The 14,850-nt window shown below is 43.5% G+C and overlaps 1 protein-coding gene across 1 annotated transcript in view; it reads left to right on the top strand.

Annotated features, from left to right (window-relative positions):
* LOC125408356 (uncharacterized) overlaps positions 1-4,336 on the top strand; it is a 51,560-nt gene extending 47,224 nt beyond the window's left edge. The window contains exons 7-8 of the mRNA XM_048446611.3: positions 592-698; positions 1,826-4,336. Of these exons, the coding sequence (XP_048302568.1) occupies positions 592-698; positions 1,826-2,881 (1,163 nt within the window). The 3' untranslated portion in view covers positions 2,882-4,336. The remainder of the gene's footprint in view (positions 1-591; positions 699-1,825) is intronic.
* The last annotated feature ends 10,514 nt before the right edge of the window (positions 4,337-14,850 follow it).

The raw sequence follows: 14,850 nt of genomic DNA on the forward strand, positions 1-14,850 counted from the left end.
CATTTCCTATAAAAAACAATCATTCCCACAAAACCCCATGGAAGATCCTGCTGTTCAAAGCAAAGTGCACTATCTGAAACAAAGTAGCAGTCTTCACCCTAACGTGTGGTATACTAGGGAGAGAGAATGTTTATAACCTACGTCCTAAAGGTAGGTAGTAGAAGAGGGTTTCCTGTTTCACAGATGAAGGAGCGTGGCAGGATACATTTAGAAACCAGAGAAACAGGGCAGGTAGAATAATGAGAGGGAACATCACTATAAATAGAATGAAAGGGAATGTCGCTATAAAGACACCTGCAGCTGAGAAACGGGTTGGGTGTTTATTGCCATGCATTTCAACAGAGCAGCAATGCAGCAGAGAACCACGACTTAACACTGCAATATTTCTCGGTGTTGTTTTGTTCTAATTCATTAAAGACTAGGATGTGTACAGTTATAAGATGATATTTTAAAAGTTCAAATGTATATTGGGCAGTAGTGGTGCACGCCTTTACTGCTAACACTTGGGAGACAGAGGCAGGCGGATCTTGTGTTTGAATTATATAAAACTTGTGCCCAATTCATAGTAGTTGAAATTTTTCCCATTTTCAGGTGTCAACAAAATGAGTAGCCTGGTTGAGACCGGCCAGAAAAATGGAGACAGACATTTCTGGCGAATTGAAATCAACAGCAATGCATCAAACGAGGAACTCATTGAAGTAGGTAAAGCTGCTGTCAGCCCAAACTGTGCCCTGACTGAGTTCATTTTCTCGGCCAGCTGAAGAATAGAAAGGCAAAAACAGGAAAGGCGGGCAGTATTGTAGGTGCAACAGTGCAACAGCTAGTCTCAAGGGAAATAGCAGACGGAGCAGGCAGATCGTCCTGGAGAAAGCTGCTCCCAAGGGTGAGGAAACACAACGAGGCATACAGAGAAAGACTTTACGGAACCAAGGGGCCCCAGGAGCCTGAAACCCAATTCCTTATTAAGGGCATGGGGATTTCAAGGGTATTTGAGTCTCAAGTGGTCTTCACCCCTAATTTAGGGTTGGTCTATCTGAACAAAGAGAGAGTGGCTAACAGGCCCTTAACTTTGGTGGGAACATGTACTGACCCACCCTGCACTGGTGGAGACCATCACCACGGCGCCCTCCTGGCGGCAGCAGAAGCCCACCAGGCCTTTCTTTTAAGCTACCAGGCTTTTTTCTCAGGTCAGGAAAGTGGGGAAGATGCTGCTATCGTGGAAGTTCACCTTCTTTATTACCTAGTTATAGCCCCTCTTCCTATCTGGCCACCCACCAGGGACCTAACGCCATGTCCCTCCAAACCATATTCCAACTTTGAACATGGAAAGTAGAAACTGCTTTAGGAATGTTTCCGTGGGATGAACTTCTCAGTAGTGACCCTGCTGAGATGTGGGCTACAAAAGAATCTGACCATTTTACAGTGACCAAAACCCTCCTGTTACCCTGTGCTTCTGGGTAACACACAGTTAATCATGCCATTTTGATTCAAGAAAAACCTACAAAGGCGGGGTTGGTAACAGAAAAGGTTTCATTTGTAGAGGAGCTCTAGTAAGCTCAGTGGATATAGGAAATCCTGTGATAAGGCGTGACTTATCCAAGTCGTGGCATGGATTAGGATGCAGAATTGCAATAGGATGTATCTGAGACAACATTCTTTGACTAAATTCATCCAGTAAATAAAGTAAAATAGACAGCAGAGAGAAATTATTTCAATGTGTGGTTGTGAGAAATGTCACTAAGAAATCATGATAAGCAAAACATAGTAAAATGTATAGGACTTTCCCTGTGAATACGAGGAATTTAGCAAACCCTTCTGTCTTCAGGCAGAACTAAAGATACATGAGGAAATCCACCATGGAACAAAGTCCTTTGAATGTGAAGTGTGTTTGGAAGCGTTGTACCTGAAGTCAGACTGTAGCAGAAATCAGAGGTATCACACGTGTGAGAATCCGTACGAATGTAAGGAGTGTAGACAAGCTTTCTATCCTAAATCTACCTTCAGTCAGTGTCAGAGGCTCGAGAGGGGCGAGAAGCCCCACGCTTGCATGGAATGTGGGAAGACCTTCTACTGCAAGTCCCACCTGACCGTCCACCAGAGGACACACACGGGCGAGAAGCCCTATGAATGTAAAGACTGCGGTAAAGCTTTCTACAGCAAGTCACAGCTCAACGTCCACCTGCGGATTCATACAGGGGAGAAACCGTATGAATGCAAAGACTGTAGAAAAGCCTTCTACCGCAACTCCGACCTGACCGTCCACCAGAGGACGCACACAGGCGAGAAGCCCTACGAATGTAAAGTCTGCCATAAAGCCTTCTACTGCAATTCCCAGCTCACCGTCCACCACAGGACGCACACGGGTGAGAAGCCCTACGAATGTCACGTGTGTACAAAAGCCTTCTACTGCAAGTCACAGCTCGCGGTCCACCACAGGACGCACACCGGCGAGAAGCCCTATGAATGTAAAGAGTGCAGGAAGGCCTTCCAGTGCCGGTCAGACCTCACTCGGCACTGGAGAACGCACACTGGCGAGAGGCCGTATGAGTGTAACGAGTGCAGGAAGGCCTTCTATCGCAAGTCAGACCTGACTGTCCATCAGAGGACCCACACAGGCGAGAAGCCCTATGCATGTAAAGAATGCAGGAAAGCCTTCTACTGCAATTCCCAGCTGACTGTCCATCAGAGATATCACACGGGTGAGAAGCCGTACGAATGTCAGGACTGTGGGAAAGCCTTCCAGTGCAAGTATGAGCTCACGCGACATCAGAGAACACATACAGGCGAGAAGCCGTACGTGTGCCTGGAATGCAAGAAGGGTTTCTACACCAAGTCAGACCTCACTCGACATCTGAAAACGCATGCAGGTGACAAACCCTGAGTACGGAGGACGCAGTAAAGCCTGACACAGCCAGTCCGTCTCGAAGTGGCATCAGAGAACACATATAAAAACTAGTGCCATAAGATTAGCCCTTAATATCAGAATTCATGCAGATGCAAAAATACCCATGAAAACAAAGTAAGACAGCTCTCTGCTTTATCTCATCTCCATGTGCAGACCAGTACATTTAGGGAGCGTGAGCAAACTGTGTGGTCAGAGCTCATGGGTCATCATGTAGCATATACAGGCGAACGGCCCTTTGGATATAAAAAACACTAGAACACTTTTTTAAACCATAAAGTGCATTCGATGGGCAGAAAAGCTCATACAGGTAGACCTTATCAATATATATATCACAGAAAACTTTGATACCTAAGTCAGACCTCAGTCTACATCAGAAACCTCATAAAGATGAAGTTGTGTACAGCAAATGATTTGGCCAGATACGGGTGTTCATCCTGACCCGTGTGGGTGGTCTTGGCAGAGACACATAGGGACTTGATCTGTGCCAGCATAGCAAGACACCAGACCCAAAGATGGGGAGAGCCAGGTGTGGTGGTGCACATCTTTAATCCTAGCACTCAGGAGGCAGTGTCATGTGGACCGCTGAGTTTGAGGCTAACCTGGCCAACATAGCGTGTTCTGGGCCAACTAGGGCTATACAGTGAAAGTCTGCCACAAAAGTGAGAAATCTTCAATGTCAGTAGATGCCACGTTGTTGTTAAACCATAGGAAAGTAAAAGATGTCAGAAACTTTAATACTTGGAACTCAGCTGACATCAGAACACAAGAAAAGGATGGTAAAGCATCAGCGTGTTTACAGGCGTGTAGGTGCCACATTTCTCCTGGCCTTGCGTCAGTATAGTAATCTCAGTATTTGTCTGCGTACACACGCTCTAGAAACCCCATCACCACAGACGCTAGGGGCTGCACTCACACGGTAGCAAGCATGGCATCGGTTGTGAGAGTGGGAACATGTCTGCATTTTTAAATGAGTTGAACTGGGATGTGGCTCAGTCCCAGTGCCCTTGGGAAGCACATGTGTTTCCTCTCCGTTTGTATCTTGAAGGTTCTTACAAGTCACCCAGACTCTCAGCATTCATGCTCACCAAACAGTTTTTACAGAGTATAAGCAGTTGTGAAGAGGTTGTAACAAATCGATCATACCTTATTTTGAGCATCTTTTTTAGCCTGAGCTGTTCTCATATTCATGGCAATACTGCTTTGTGCTCTTGAGAGTTTGGATTAGAGGAATGGTCTTCCATGCAACCATATATTTCTTTAATGTGTGAAATTTTTCAGTAAAATTTCAACATTTTTATACATCATAAATTTGGGGGAGAAAATTTCAGTTTATGTAACTTGCATGTTAATTTCCATATGGAATTGTTTGAAATGATATTGGAATTTAAGCATTCAACTGTATACTACCAAATAAACACAATGGTATTTCCAGCCAGTGTATATTAGGCTTTTTCTTTGGGCATTTATATGTTCTCATACCTAGAGTTTGGTAGTGGTTAATGAATGTAGTAGACAAAGACCAACAATGCTGGTAAAAGATCTAGTAGTACACAATTCCTCCACAACAGAAATTTTTCTGTATGTTAGTATTTTGTGTTAATACTTTGCCTGTAGAATACTCACCATGATGGTATAGAAAATACGTATACTTTGTATAAGAAATAATAGTAGAAGAAAATGGGTGTGGTAGGATACAAACCTTTGTATGTATGTAGTCTTGATGGGAATCTTCATTATACATTAGATAGATGGATAGATAGATAGATAGATAGATAGATAGATAGATAGATAGATAATAGATAATAGATTGATAGGTAGGTAGGTAGGTAGGTAGATAGATTAATTGATTGATTGATTGATGGTAGATAGATAGATAGGTAGGTAGATAGATAGATATTGTGATTTACACTACTCATTGTCTTTCTGTCACTGTGACTAAGTCTCAGCAGAAAAAAATTAAGGATTGAAGTAGTTGCTTTGGGTTGTGGCTTCAAAGGATTTTGTTAATGGCTACTCTGCCAAAGACCAGTGTGAAGAACATTATCGTGACAGGTGGTTGTGGTAGAAGAGTTTCCTCACGCAATGACAGAAAATGCACCAAGAAAGAGACCATATACAATATTACATCTTCCAAAGCATGACCCTAAGGATATAAATTCAGCTAACACCTCCAAAACCAGGTCCACATTTGAGTTCGAGTTGTGTGGGAGAAATTTCATTTCAAAGCCAAAATACACTAAAAATATATACCTTTAATAAAATTCCATTCCGGGGCTGGTGAGATGGCTCAGTGGTTAAGAGCACTGACTGCTCCTCCTAGAGGACCCAGGTTCAATTCCCAGCACCCACATGGCAGCTCACAGCTGTCTGTAACTCCAGTGTGCATGAAATAAAGTTAAATAAAGTTTAAAAAAAAATAAAATTCCATTCCACTCATAAATCTTTAAATATGAAGCCGTTACATTTTACTATATGTCTTTGTTCATGTGTATCTAAATTGCATGGACGCTGTTACAAACTATCCTATAAGTGAGAGTAAGAATTAATTTCTAATACGTTAGCAAAGCAAAACCAGTGTGGCTAACAGCAGTTTTTAACTGTGATTGATTTTTAATGAAAGTATTTTATTAATATCTATTGATATTTTATTCATATTTATTAATATTTTTATTAATATTAATAATCTACATTTTCTCTGCTTCCCTCCCTGCCTCTCCCCTCCCCCTTCAACGCTATCTCAAGGTTCCCATTCTCCCAATTTACTCAGGAGATCGAAAGTAGATTTTTTTTTTAACATACAATATATGTGGATTGTGGTTCCCACTCCCCAACTCCTCCCAGATCCTCCTATCCTCTCAAATCCTTTCCTGCTCTCTCGGTACAAAACAAACAGGTATCTTTAAAAATGAAAAAAAAAAGATAAAATAAAAACAAACCTGAATAGGAGAACAAAAGAACACATGAAAGACATAGAGATGAGAGGTACACACATGGGGACACGCCAGAATCCCCTAACCCACAAAAACTACCATAGGCGATTGTCCCCAGCTGTGGGCAGAGTTAAAGTGGCTGACATCAGCAGTTCTCACTGTCCTGGTGGATGGAATGCCGACCGCCGCAATCACCCACTTCATTCCTCATTACTGTGGGTGCAAGTAGGGCAAAGACAATGTTCCATGTACGTTTACCCAATGTTGTATTCCAAAGACTATATACGTTTCCTTCCCTAGTGTAGACCTCTCAGGGTGTACCATGAACAAAAGAAGTGAAATGTCATGTTGATGTAAAATTATTAAAAATGGTGTATTCTTCCCCTAAGTGAAATTGTATGGGATGCATATGTATGTATACATGTGACTTAATCCCTAATATTTCTAAAGATACATATATTTTTAAATAAGATGTCATTAAATGCTACGGACCGGCTCAGGGGAGCCACTCAGACCGTAAGGAAATCAGGGCAAAGGCACAGGAGAAATCAGGATACGGCGAGGAAAGTGACACACAGACACTCTCAATGTTGAGACATGCTGTTGCGATTTACTTACTTCAGTGCAGGATTATATATTTCTTTTTACAATCAAAGAACTTGGCAAAGGCATACATCATCAAGTCATAAAACAGTAAAGAACAGCATAAAACAGTTTACAAAAAGAATTTTTGAAGATGCTTTGACTTGGGCACAAGGATTTCTGCTCTCTCACACTTTACAAAACAAACTCTCTCCTCTTGCCTTCAAAGAGATCATTGCCCTTGAGCTAGACCATCTTTATCAGCTTGCAGGTGGCTGGTTGGTTTGAGCTAAGTGACCTTGTGTGCCTGGGTGAGAAAGAAAAAGGCTACTATCTCCCTGGGAAAGCTTTCTGCTAGGAAAATTCTAATACGTAGTCTTGAATCTCTCTGAAGTTTACTTTATATTACTAACTTCAACTCTCCTCCCTTCTCAATTCTCAGGCTCAGATATTGTCAGCTTAGGCTAGGTCTTTTTCTTCCCATAAGAAAGGTTTCATAGGCCTTCTATTTACAGTTGTACATATTTCTCAGGCAAATGCCTAAAGCTTCTAAGGTTTTTCCTAGTAAAATTAACCCCTTTTGTTCCACATCATCAAGGAATTGTCCTAATGACAATTCTGGCAATTCCCAGAACTGGCTACTTTTTTAAGGCTTTAATTAATAGCGGAGCAGAATTCAAAAATGTCCTTAGCAGTCTTGTTTGTATCCGCAACTGCCTGTAATAGTCTGATCTGTTAGCAATATGCAAAAATCACAAAGAACATACAGACAAGGGGAAAAGACAGACATATGGCTCCAAGGACAGCCGGGTCGAGTCAGTACTAATGGCGACTCAGGTAGCATTACACCACAACTGATTGCCAAGGGACCGCCTGGAACACACAGCTCCTAGAAGCACAAATCCCACACCCACCGGCAATATTTGCCCATCCAGTCAGCATTTCTGCTACACTGGCGAGACAGCCGTGGATGTAGCAATTAAATGTGTCATTAGATGTGGCAACTTAGTTGAAATGCATTGGACCTTCAATATTATATGGAAACCATATGCATCAATGATGATAATTATGATTTACAAAATCATTCTTATTTCTGGAGGCTGAAGTGCCTCCAGATGTTTATCTGTGAAAAAGTGTTCTTATTTTAGTTAGTCTTAACTTGGTTTTGTCACCCAGATCTACATGAAGTTATTTGGGGATTTATCTTAATTGAATCTTTATATCTATATCATGCTGATGTTTCCTCGAAAGGCCTTTCAGGACTGTGTGAGTCTGCCTGTTGGCATACAGGTATGATTCTTCAGCAAGTGTGGCAATCTCCAGAAAGAGACCCAGCAGAGATACCTGGTCAGAGTGCCCGTGTGTGTGTGTGTGTGTGTGTGTGTGTGTGTGTGTGTAGTGTGTCCGGGTGTGTGTGTGTGGTGTGAGTGTGCGGGTGTGTATGTGTGGGTGGGTGGTAGGTGGTGTGTGGGGGTGTGTGTCTGGGGTGTGTCTGGGGGTGTGCATGTTTGTGTGTGTGTGGTGTGTGTGTTGGATGTTGTGCTCTTGTGTGGAATGTCTGAGATCAGCGGGGAGAAGAATGGTGGCTGAAGGTCTAGTTACCTTTCTTTGTTGTGACAGACACCATGACCAAGGCAGTTTGCACAAGAAATCGCTGATTTTCCCCCAAACAGCACCACCAATACTTGAGTCTGGGGGGTGTGGGTGTTTGTGTGTGTGGTGTGTGTGTGTGTGTGTGTGGTGTGTGTGTGTGTGTGTGTGTGTGTGTGTGTGTGTGTTGGATGTTGTGCCCTTGTGTGGAATGTCTGAGATTAGTGGGGAGAAGAATGGTGGCTGAAGGTCTAGTTACCTTTCAAACCACCACACCTCTACTGCATGAGCTTCACCGCTTGAGGGCACATGGGAAGTGCATTAGCTCACTGTAGGAAGGAATGCCGTTACGCCAGCTCCAGACAACATTCAGTTACTGTCCGGTAACACTGGTGCTCCAGGAGACAGTCCTGAAACTTCTGTCCTCACTCCAGATGGCTCCATGGCTCTGGAGGCTGCTCTATTGCTGCTATAAAGCACCTGCCAAATGCTGTTAATTAATTACACATAAATCTCAATGCAAAGATGTGTAGAGATGCATGATACAGAAGAAAACAGTGAACACAGAAGAGTTCATCATGCTTAATTCGAAGTTAATTATAGAGCAAAAATATTTATTCAAAGTATAATGTATAAGGACAATATTAAACTACTATGGGTGATATAATCCTATCCACAACTCAGTGAAGATACACCTGTATTCACCTATAAATAGGAAAAAAACACACAGTATCTATTGTAAATGCTCTGTTCTGTCTGTTGGCTTTGGAAGGAGGATGAGGTATAGAAAGTAGAAATTAAAAATATGAATGTGGATTGAAGTTACAAATGGCTACAGAATCACCTTGGGCTAGGCAGAATGCTGTAGCCAGGCGTGGTGGTATACACCTGTAATCCGGGCACTAATGAAGCCAAGGCAAGTAAGTTAGGATCTTGAAAACAGAAGAATATAACAGGACCCTAGGGGGGAAAAAAAACCACCAACAATAAAAGGAGCGAGGGAAGGCACACAGAGAACTGCAAATGCTGACCCAAGCAGGTGCCGGGAAAGACACTGGGATGGTATGAAGAGAATGGGGACAGGGCTCAGGAGGAAAGACGGACAGGAAGAAGAATACCGTTGATCCGTAGTACAGATAACTGTAAGTCTGCGTGTCACACCAGTCCACTGTGACCACTTTGAATTTCCCAACACAATAAATAATAAATGTTTGAGGTAGTGGATTTTATAATATGTACAAAAGAATTAACCAAAAAAAAGGTCCAAGGATGTTTTTATAGTAATAAATGTAGAGATTCCCTGGGAATACGAAAGACTTAGGAAATAAGTGAAGGTAAGAACAGCGCAGAGGTCACGTACCTGCCCCCAAAGGACAGGCACAGTTCTGTTGTGAGCAGCTCTTCAGCCAGCTTGGCAGCTGCACCTGGAAATGCACCATTGAGGCAGAATGGGCAGCAGGCAAACACTGGGTGTGTGTGTCTGAAAATGATTCTTGCTAAATAAAGTTGATATTAAAAATTAGTGTCAAATAATGAAATATACAATTTATTTTTAAGTCTTTTCATATTTTAGGAAAAATAAACTTCAGAAGTTCTTAGTGCTTTTTGGAGAAAAGGAATGGAATGAATACATTTCTGAGACTATAAACTCATTAAATGCTACTGGTTCTAAATCTTTATCATGATCTTTTAAACCTTAAACATGTCTCTTTATTTTTTTGAAAAGGATCTTTTTTTGCACACAATATATTTGGATTGTGGTTCTCCTACCTTCCCAAATCCATATCCTTTCTTGCTTTTTTATTAGAAAACAAACATGCTTGAAGTTTTTGTCATACAAGTTTTTCACTTGCTTGGTTAGGGTTACCCAAAATATTTTCTATGATTTGAGGCTATTGTGAATGGCATTGTTTCCCTAATTTCTTCCTCAGTTCGTTTGCCATTTGTGTATAGAAGGATTTCCTTAAGTCCCAGTTATACCGTTCTTGGGCATGTACCCAAAAGATGCTCCATCCTTCCACAAGGACATTTGCTTAGCTATCTTCATACAGGCTTTATTCATAATGCCAGAGCTGGAAACAACCTAGATGTCTCTCAACCAAAGAACGGATAAGTAAAATATGGTACATTTACACAAAGGAGTGTTACTCAGATGTTTAAAAAAAAAATGGCATCATGAAATTTACAGGCTGGAACCAGAAAAAAGTCATCCCGAGGAAGGCAACCCAGGCCCAGAAAGACAACATGTTATGCACTGATAAGTGGATATTGGCTGTTAAGTAAAGGATCATTGTGCTACAATCCTTAGACCCAGAGAGGCTAAGTAACAAGGAGGGGCCGAGGGGGACACGTAGATTTCCCTGCGAAGGGGAAACAGAATATGTGGGTGGATGTGGGCAGGGAAACGAGAGGGATGAGGTTGGGGAGGGAGAGATGGCTGGGAATTGGTGGGGATTCGGGGACAATGTAAAGAGTTGCTGGGACTTGACAGCCAGCATGTTTTTATTTAGTTGAAATGGTGAGGTCCAGGTTCAGTGAGAGACCCTGTCTCAAAAAATAAGGTGCAGAGTGGTTGGGGACAACACCCAGCATTAACCTCCGGTATGCATATACATAGTACACTTACTACACAATACATAAAATCAGTGCTGCTTTGGAAGTGAGGCCTATAGACTGTCCAGGCTTGCACAGTGTCGCTATGGAGACTGGAACTGTGGTGTAGATGTGCTATTAGCACACAGTGAGTGTCAGACATCCTTCTATGGGAGAATGACTATGTAGCACTTTGATAATTTTTACTGGGCACTGCTTGTGATGGTGAGGTTCTCTTTTAGAAGTTTTCATAAGCAATAGTATTTAAGGGAAAACCCAGTGTTGCTGCTTGGATACTACAAGATGCCTGCACCACGTACACACAGGATAATAGACAGAACATGGATTTATGCTGTGAAAATACCACATACACTTTGCATCACCAGGCCTGGGTGATGCCTCATTAAAGACATTTGCCACTAAATTTGCTGACCTGAGTTCATTCGTCAGGCCCCGTATTCACAGGTGAGAACACACAAATTGTCAAAGCTCCACACATGCACCAATGCGCATGCTTGCCCATGCATACACACAACTGTAAAAGGAAAAACTTAACTTCACACACACAAGAACACGCCTTCTAATTTGGGACCAGATTTTTTTTTTATTGTGAGTCCTCAAATATATGTTAAAGTCCTTGTGTGAAAAAATTTTAAGCTAAGTGATTACAAGTTGAGATCATCAGGGTGGCCTGTCATATAATCACAATGAGATATTGGAGAGAAATGTCCCTTCATTGTCAGAATGGGTCACTTGCTCCCCTGAGTTTTCCAAATGTTTGGGAAGTGTCTTGGCTTGGGACGTGTACAGTTCTGTAACTGTCACTGGCCTGGCAGAAACGAATAGTCAAAGGAGACACTGTGTTCCTCAGTCTGACCATCAGATTGCTGGCACAACCCCAAGAAACTGAATTATCCATCCAGGAATCTCATGCTGGGAGAAAGAAGATGCTGGAAAGCTGTCAGGACTCAGGATCGTGACACAAGAAGTGAACTATAAACTGTGTTCTATCTAGTTAGTGGCGGTGCCGTGGCTGTCGTAGGTTGGAGTGGGGAAACTCGCCTCTCAGATCTCACAGTGCTGGCCACTCGTCAGACAGTCTCGCTGAAGACAACTTCCGAGAGTAGTGGGTCGGTGGTGGACGGGACACACCTTGCCCACGACTGCTTAGATGTGCATATTCCTGGCCTATTTCAATTTAATCTCATTTCAGGTCCCTGAAGGGGGACTGGAGTGGATTGCTGACTTCTTGGGGTACAGGCTGTGACCCTAAGTTTAGTAATAGAACCATGTCCCCCAAGCCCAGATTCTCCTAGACCTGGAAGCAGCTTTATAGACTTCTGCACAACCACAGCCATATTCCAACAACCACCCTTCCTCTTCCAAAAGATTGTTGACTATTGTCCCTACTGTATATATCAGGCAGTATCCTGTGACTCCCCCGACCCCAGCATATCAAGATTCCTGTCATGGCAGACAACCGAGTTTATACACTCAACTGCACTATTGGCAGCAGGCTTGCACTCCTAGACACTACAGTAAGAGCAAAGGAGGAAATGACATTGAAAACAAACCCCAAGCCCCCACGATTTTCTTCACCTCTGCACTTTGTTGCCTCCTATTTGAGCGTGTTTTACAAAATCTTTTCTTCTAAGAGCAGACTTCATTTTGTTCCTGCGTGGCATTTCTGAGAAGAGGGCGTCTTCATCTAGAAAGAATCCTTGATGTAGACTGAGCTCTTGCTCACACTCTTCACGGTTTAATTGCTGTACTTGCTCCACATTGTTTCCTAGCCTTTTTGTTTTGTTTTTGTTTTTCAAGACAGGGTTTCTCTATAGCTTTGGAGCCTGTCCTGTGGACCAGGCTGGCCTCAAACTCACAGAGATCCACCTGCCTCTGCCTTCTGCGTGCTGGGATTAAAGGATGTACCCCCACTGCCCAGCCATAGCTTTTCTTTAAATATTGTGTACCACATATTTCAGGGATGTGTCAAGTTAAAGATATTTTTGATTTTTAAAAAATTATCATGTCCCTCTCGCTCAGGAACGTGCAATGGTGAACATGTGGAGGACAGTCTTGTTAGGTTGGGTCTCTCCTTCCACTTTTACGTGGGCTCTAGGGTCAGACTCAACTCATCAGCCTCGTCCCATAAGCATTTGGCCCACCAAGCCATCTCACTAGCATCTAAAGATGTCTCTGTTTGAAGATACAGTTTCACCAAAGGGCAAATGGTAGCCAGCTGCAGGCCAAATGGACCGATGGTGGAAAGACATGGAATGTGACGTCAGTGAAATCGAGAACCTGAGTAGCTCATGTTTGGATCCTCCATTGAGATCGCACCCTCGTCTGAGCTTTGGGATGAAGTTTTGGTATTTTGTGGAACTCCCAGATAGCTGGAGAATGGACTAATAAGTGGAGAGCAGGACGAGCATTTAGACTTTTTCTGCATAGCCACCACAGCAAGTGCACATCTTCCCCAGCAGGTGCACATCTTCCCCAGCAGGTGCACATCTTCCCTAGCAAGTGCACATCTTCCCTAGCAAGTGCACATCTTCCCCAGCAAGTGCACATCTTCCCCAGCAAGTGCACATCTTCCCCAGCAAGTGCACATCTTCCCCAGCAAGTGCACATCTTCCCCAGCAGGTGCACATCTTCCCCAGCAGGTGCACATCTTCCCCAGCAGGTGCACATCTTCCCCAGCAGGTGCACATCTTCCCCAGCAGGTGCACATCTTCCCCAGCAAGTGCACATCTTCCCCAGCAAGTGCACATCTTCCCCAGCAAGTGCACATCTTCCCCAGCAGGTGCACGTCTTTCGCTCCTGCACACTGGATACAGGTAAAATGATGTATTTATTTAACTTGGAGGTCTGTGTTTCACTAGATTTGTACATTTCCCACCAGACCTTTTATATGTGGGAAAACAAGAAGAGTATTAAAATTACAAATGAAGCTTGATAATTTGTTTCTACTTCCCTGATACGTTATAAAACAGAAAGTGTCCTTAAAACTAACAAGACCCTCGGTGGTGGCATACACCTTTAATCTCTGCACTCGGGAGGCAGAGGCAGGTGGATCTCTGTGAGTTCAAGGCCATTCTGGTCTACAGAGCGAGTGCCAGGACAGGTTCCAAAGCTACAGAGAAACCCTATCTTGAAAAACCAAAACAAACAAACAAAAACTTAACAAGACCCATTGTTTAATTTCCATTTTCTCAAAAAGAATTGTGATACTGTTCAGTAGGCTTGCTGGCACTAATAGCCCTAGCATGTACTCTGACAATAATGTGGCAACCGTGTTCTGTGCTCTCTGTGAAGTCACCAGCAAAAACATAGAGAACTCCAAAACCCTGTCTGACTCAAGAGTCTTAAAGAAGCTGGTGAACACAACCAAACACACAGAGTATGCACCCTGTCTGAGAATGATGGAGACAGCAGTCCCGGACCTGATACATCTGAGCAGCATCAGGACCTCCAGGGCACTTACAGAAGCGTGAGTGAAATCAGAACCATTATCCCTGTGTTGATGGTAGAGTGAGGTCTATTCCGATCACACCCTTGTCCACCACCAGTAAACAGGTGCCCAAGGATCAGTAGCATCACCCAGTCATTGGCCGCCTTTCCTCGCCAGTACCGTCAGGAACTGGGGACCTCGATCTGACTATGACAGGATGGCCACCTGTGCAGTATCCTAGTAGCCAAGGGGGTTCCACACATAAAGGCCTGTACCATGGCTCCAGCAAACCTTGGCCAGTTCACATCAGCTCCTATTCAACCACAGCAAGAGAGCTACGTAGATGGTTACAACGTTATCATCTCTGTTAGAGTCAGGATGACGTCACCAGAAGGGCTTTGTGCTCACAGTCTCCTCTGAGGTACGAAGAGCCTTCTAAAAACAAGACCGCAGCCCACTCTCCAGCTTCGGCTGGTCGCTCAGAAGAGTGTGAACTGGAGTTGACTCCCAATTATGTAGACTTCTCCCATCAAGTAGCACACATGTGGGTGTAGCATCAAGATGACTACAAAGGGAGTCTTTCTGAAAAGTCATTGGCAATGACACTGGGACTTGTTTCCTCTGCATATACTGGATTTTTGGGATCCAGTCTGTCTGGATACTCACCTTCCTGGACCTGGAGGGAGGGGGGAGGAACTTGAACTTCCCACAGGGCAGGAAACCCTGACTGCTCTTAGGGATGGAGAGGGAGGAGGAGAGGGAGTGGGGGGAGTGGGAGGGTGTTGGGAAGTGGGGCGGAA

This window comes from Myodes glareolus, chromosome 4 (genome assembly GCF_982192425.1).
Source record: "Myodes glareolus chromosome 4, mMyoGla1.1, whole genome shotgun sequence".
Classification (NCBI taxonomy): domain Eukaryota; kingdom Metazoa; phylum Chordata; class Mammalia; order Rodentia; family Cricetidae; genus Myodes; species Myodes glareolus.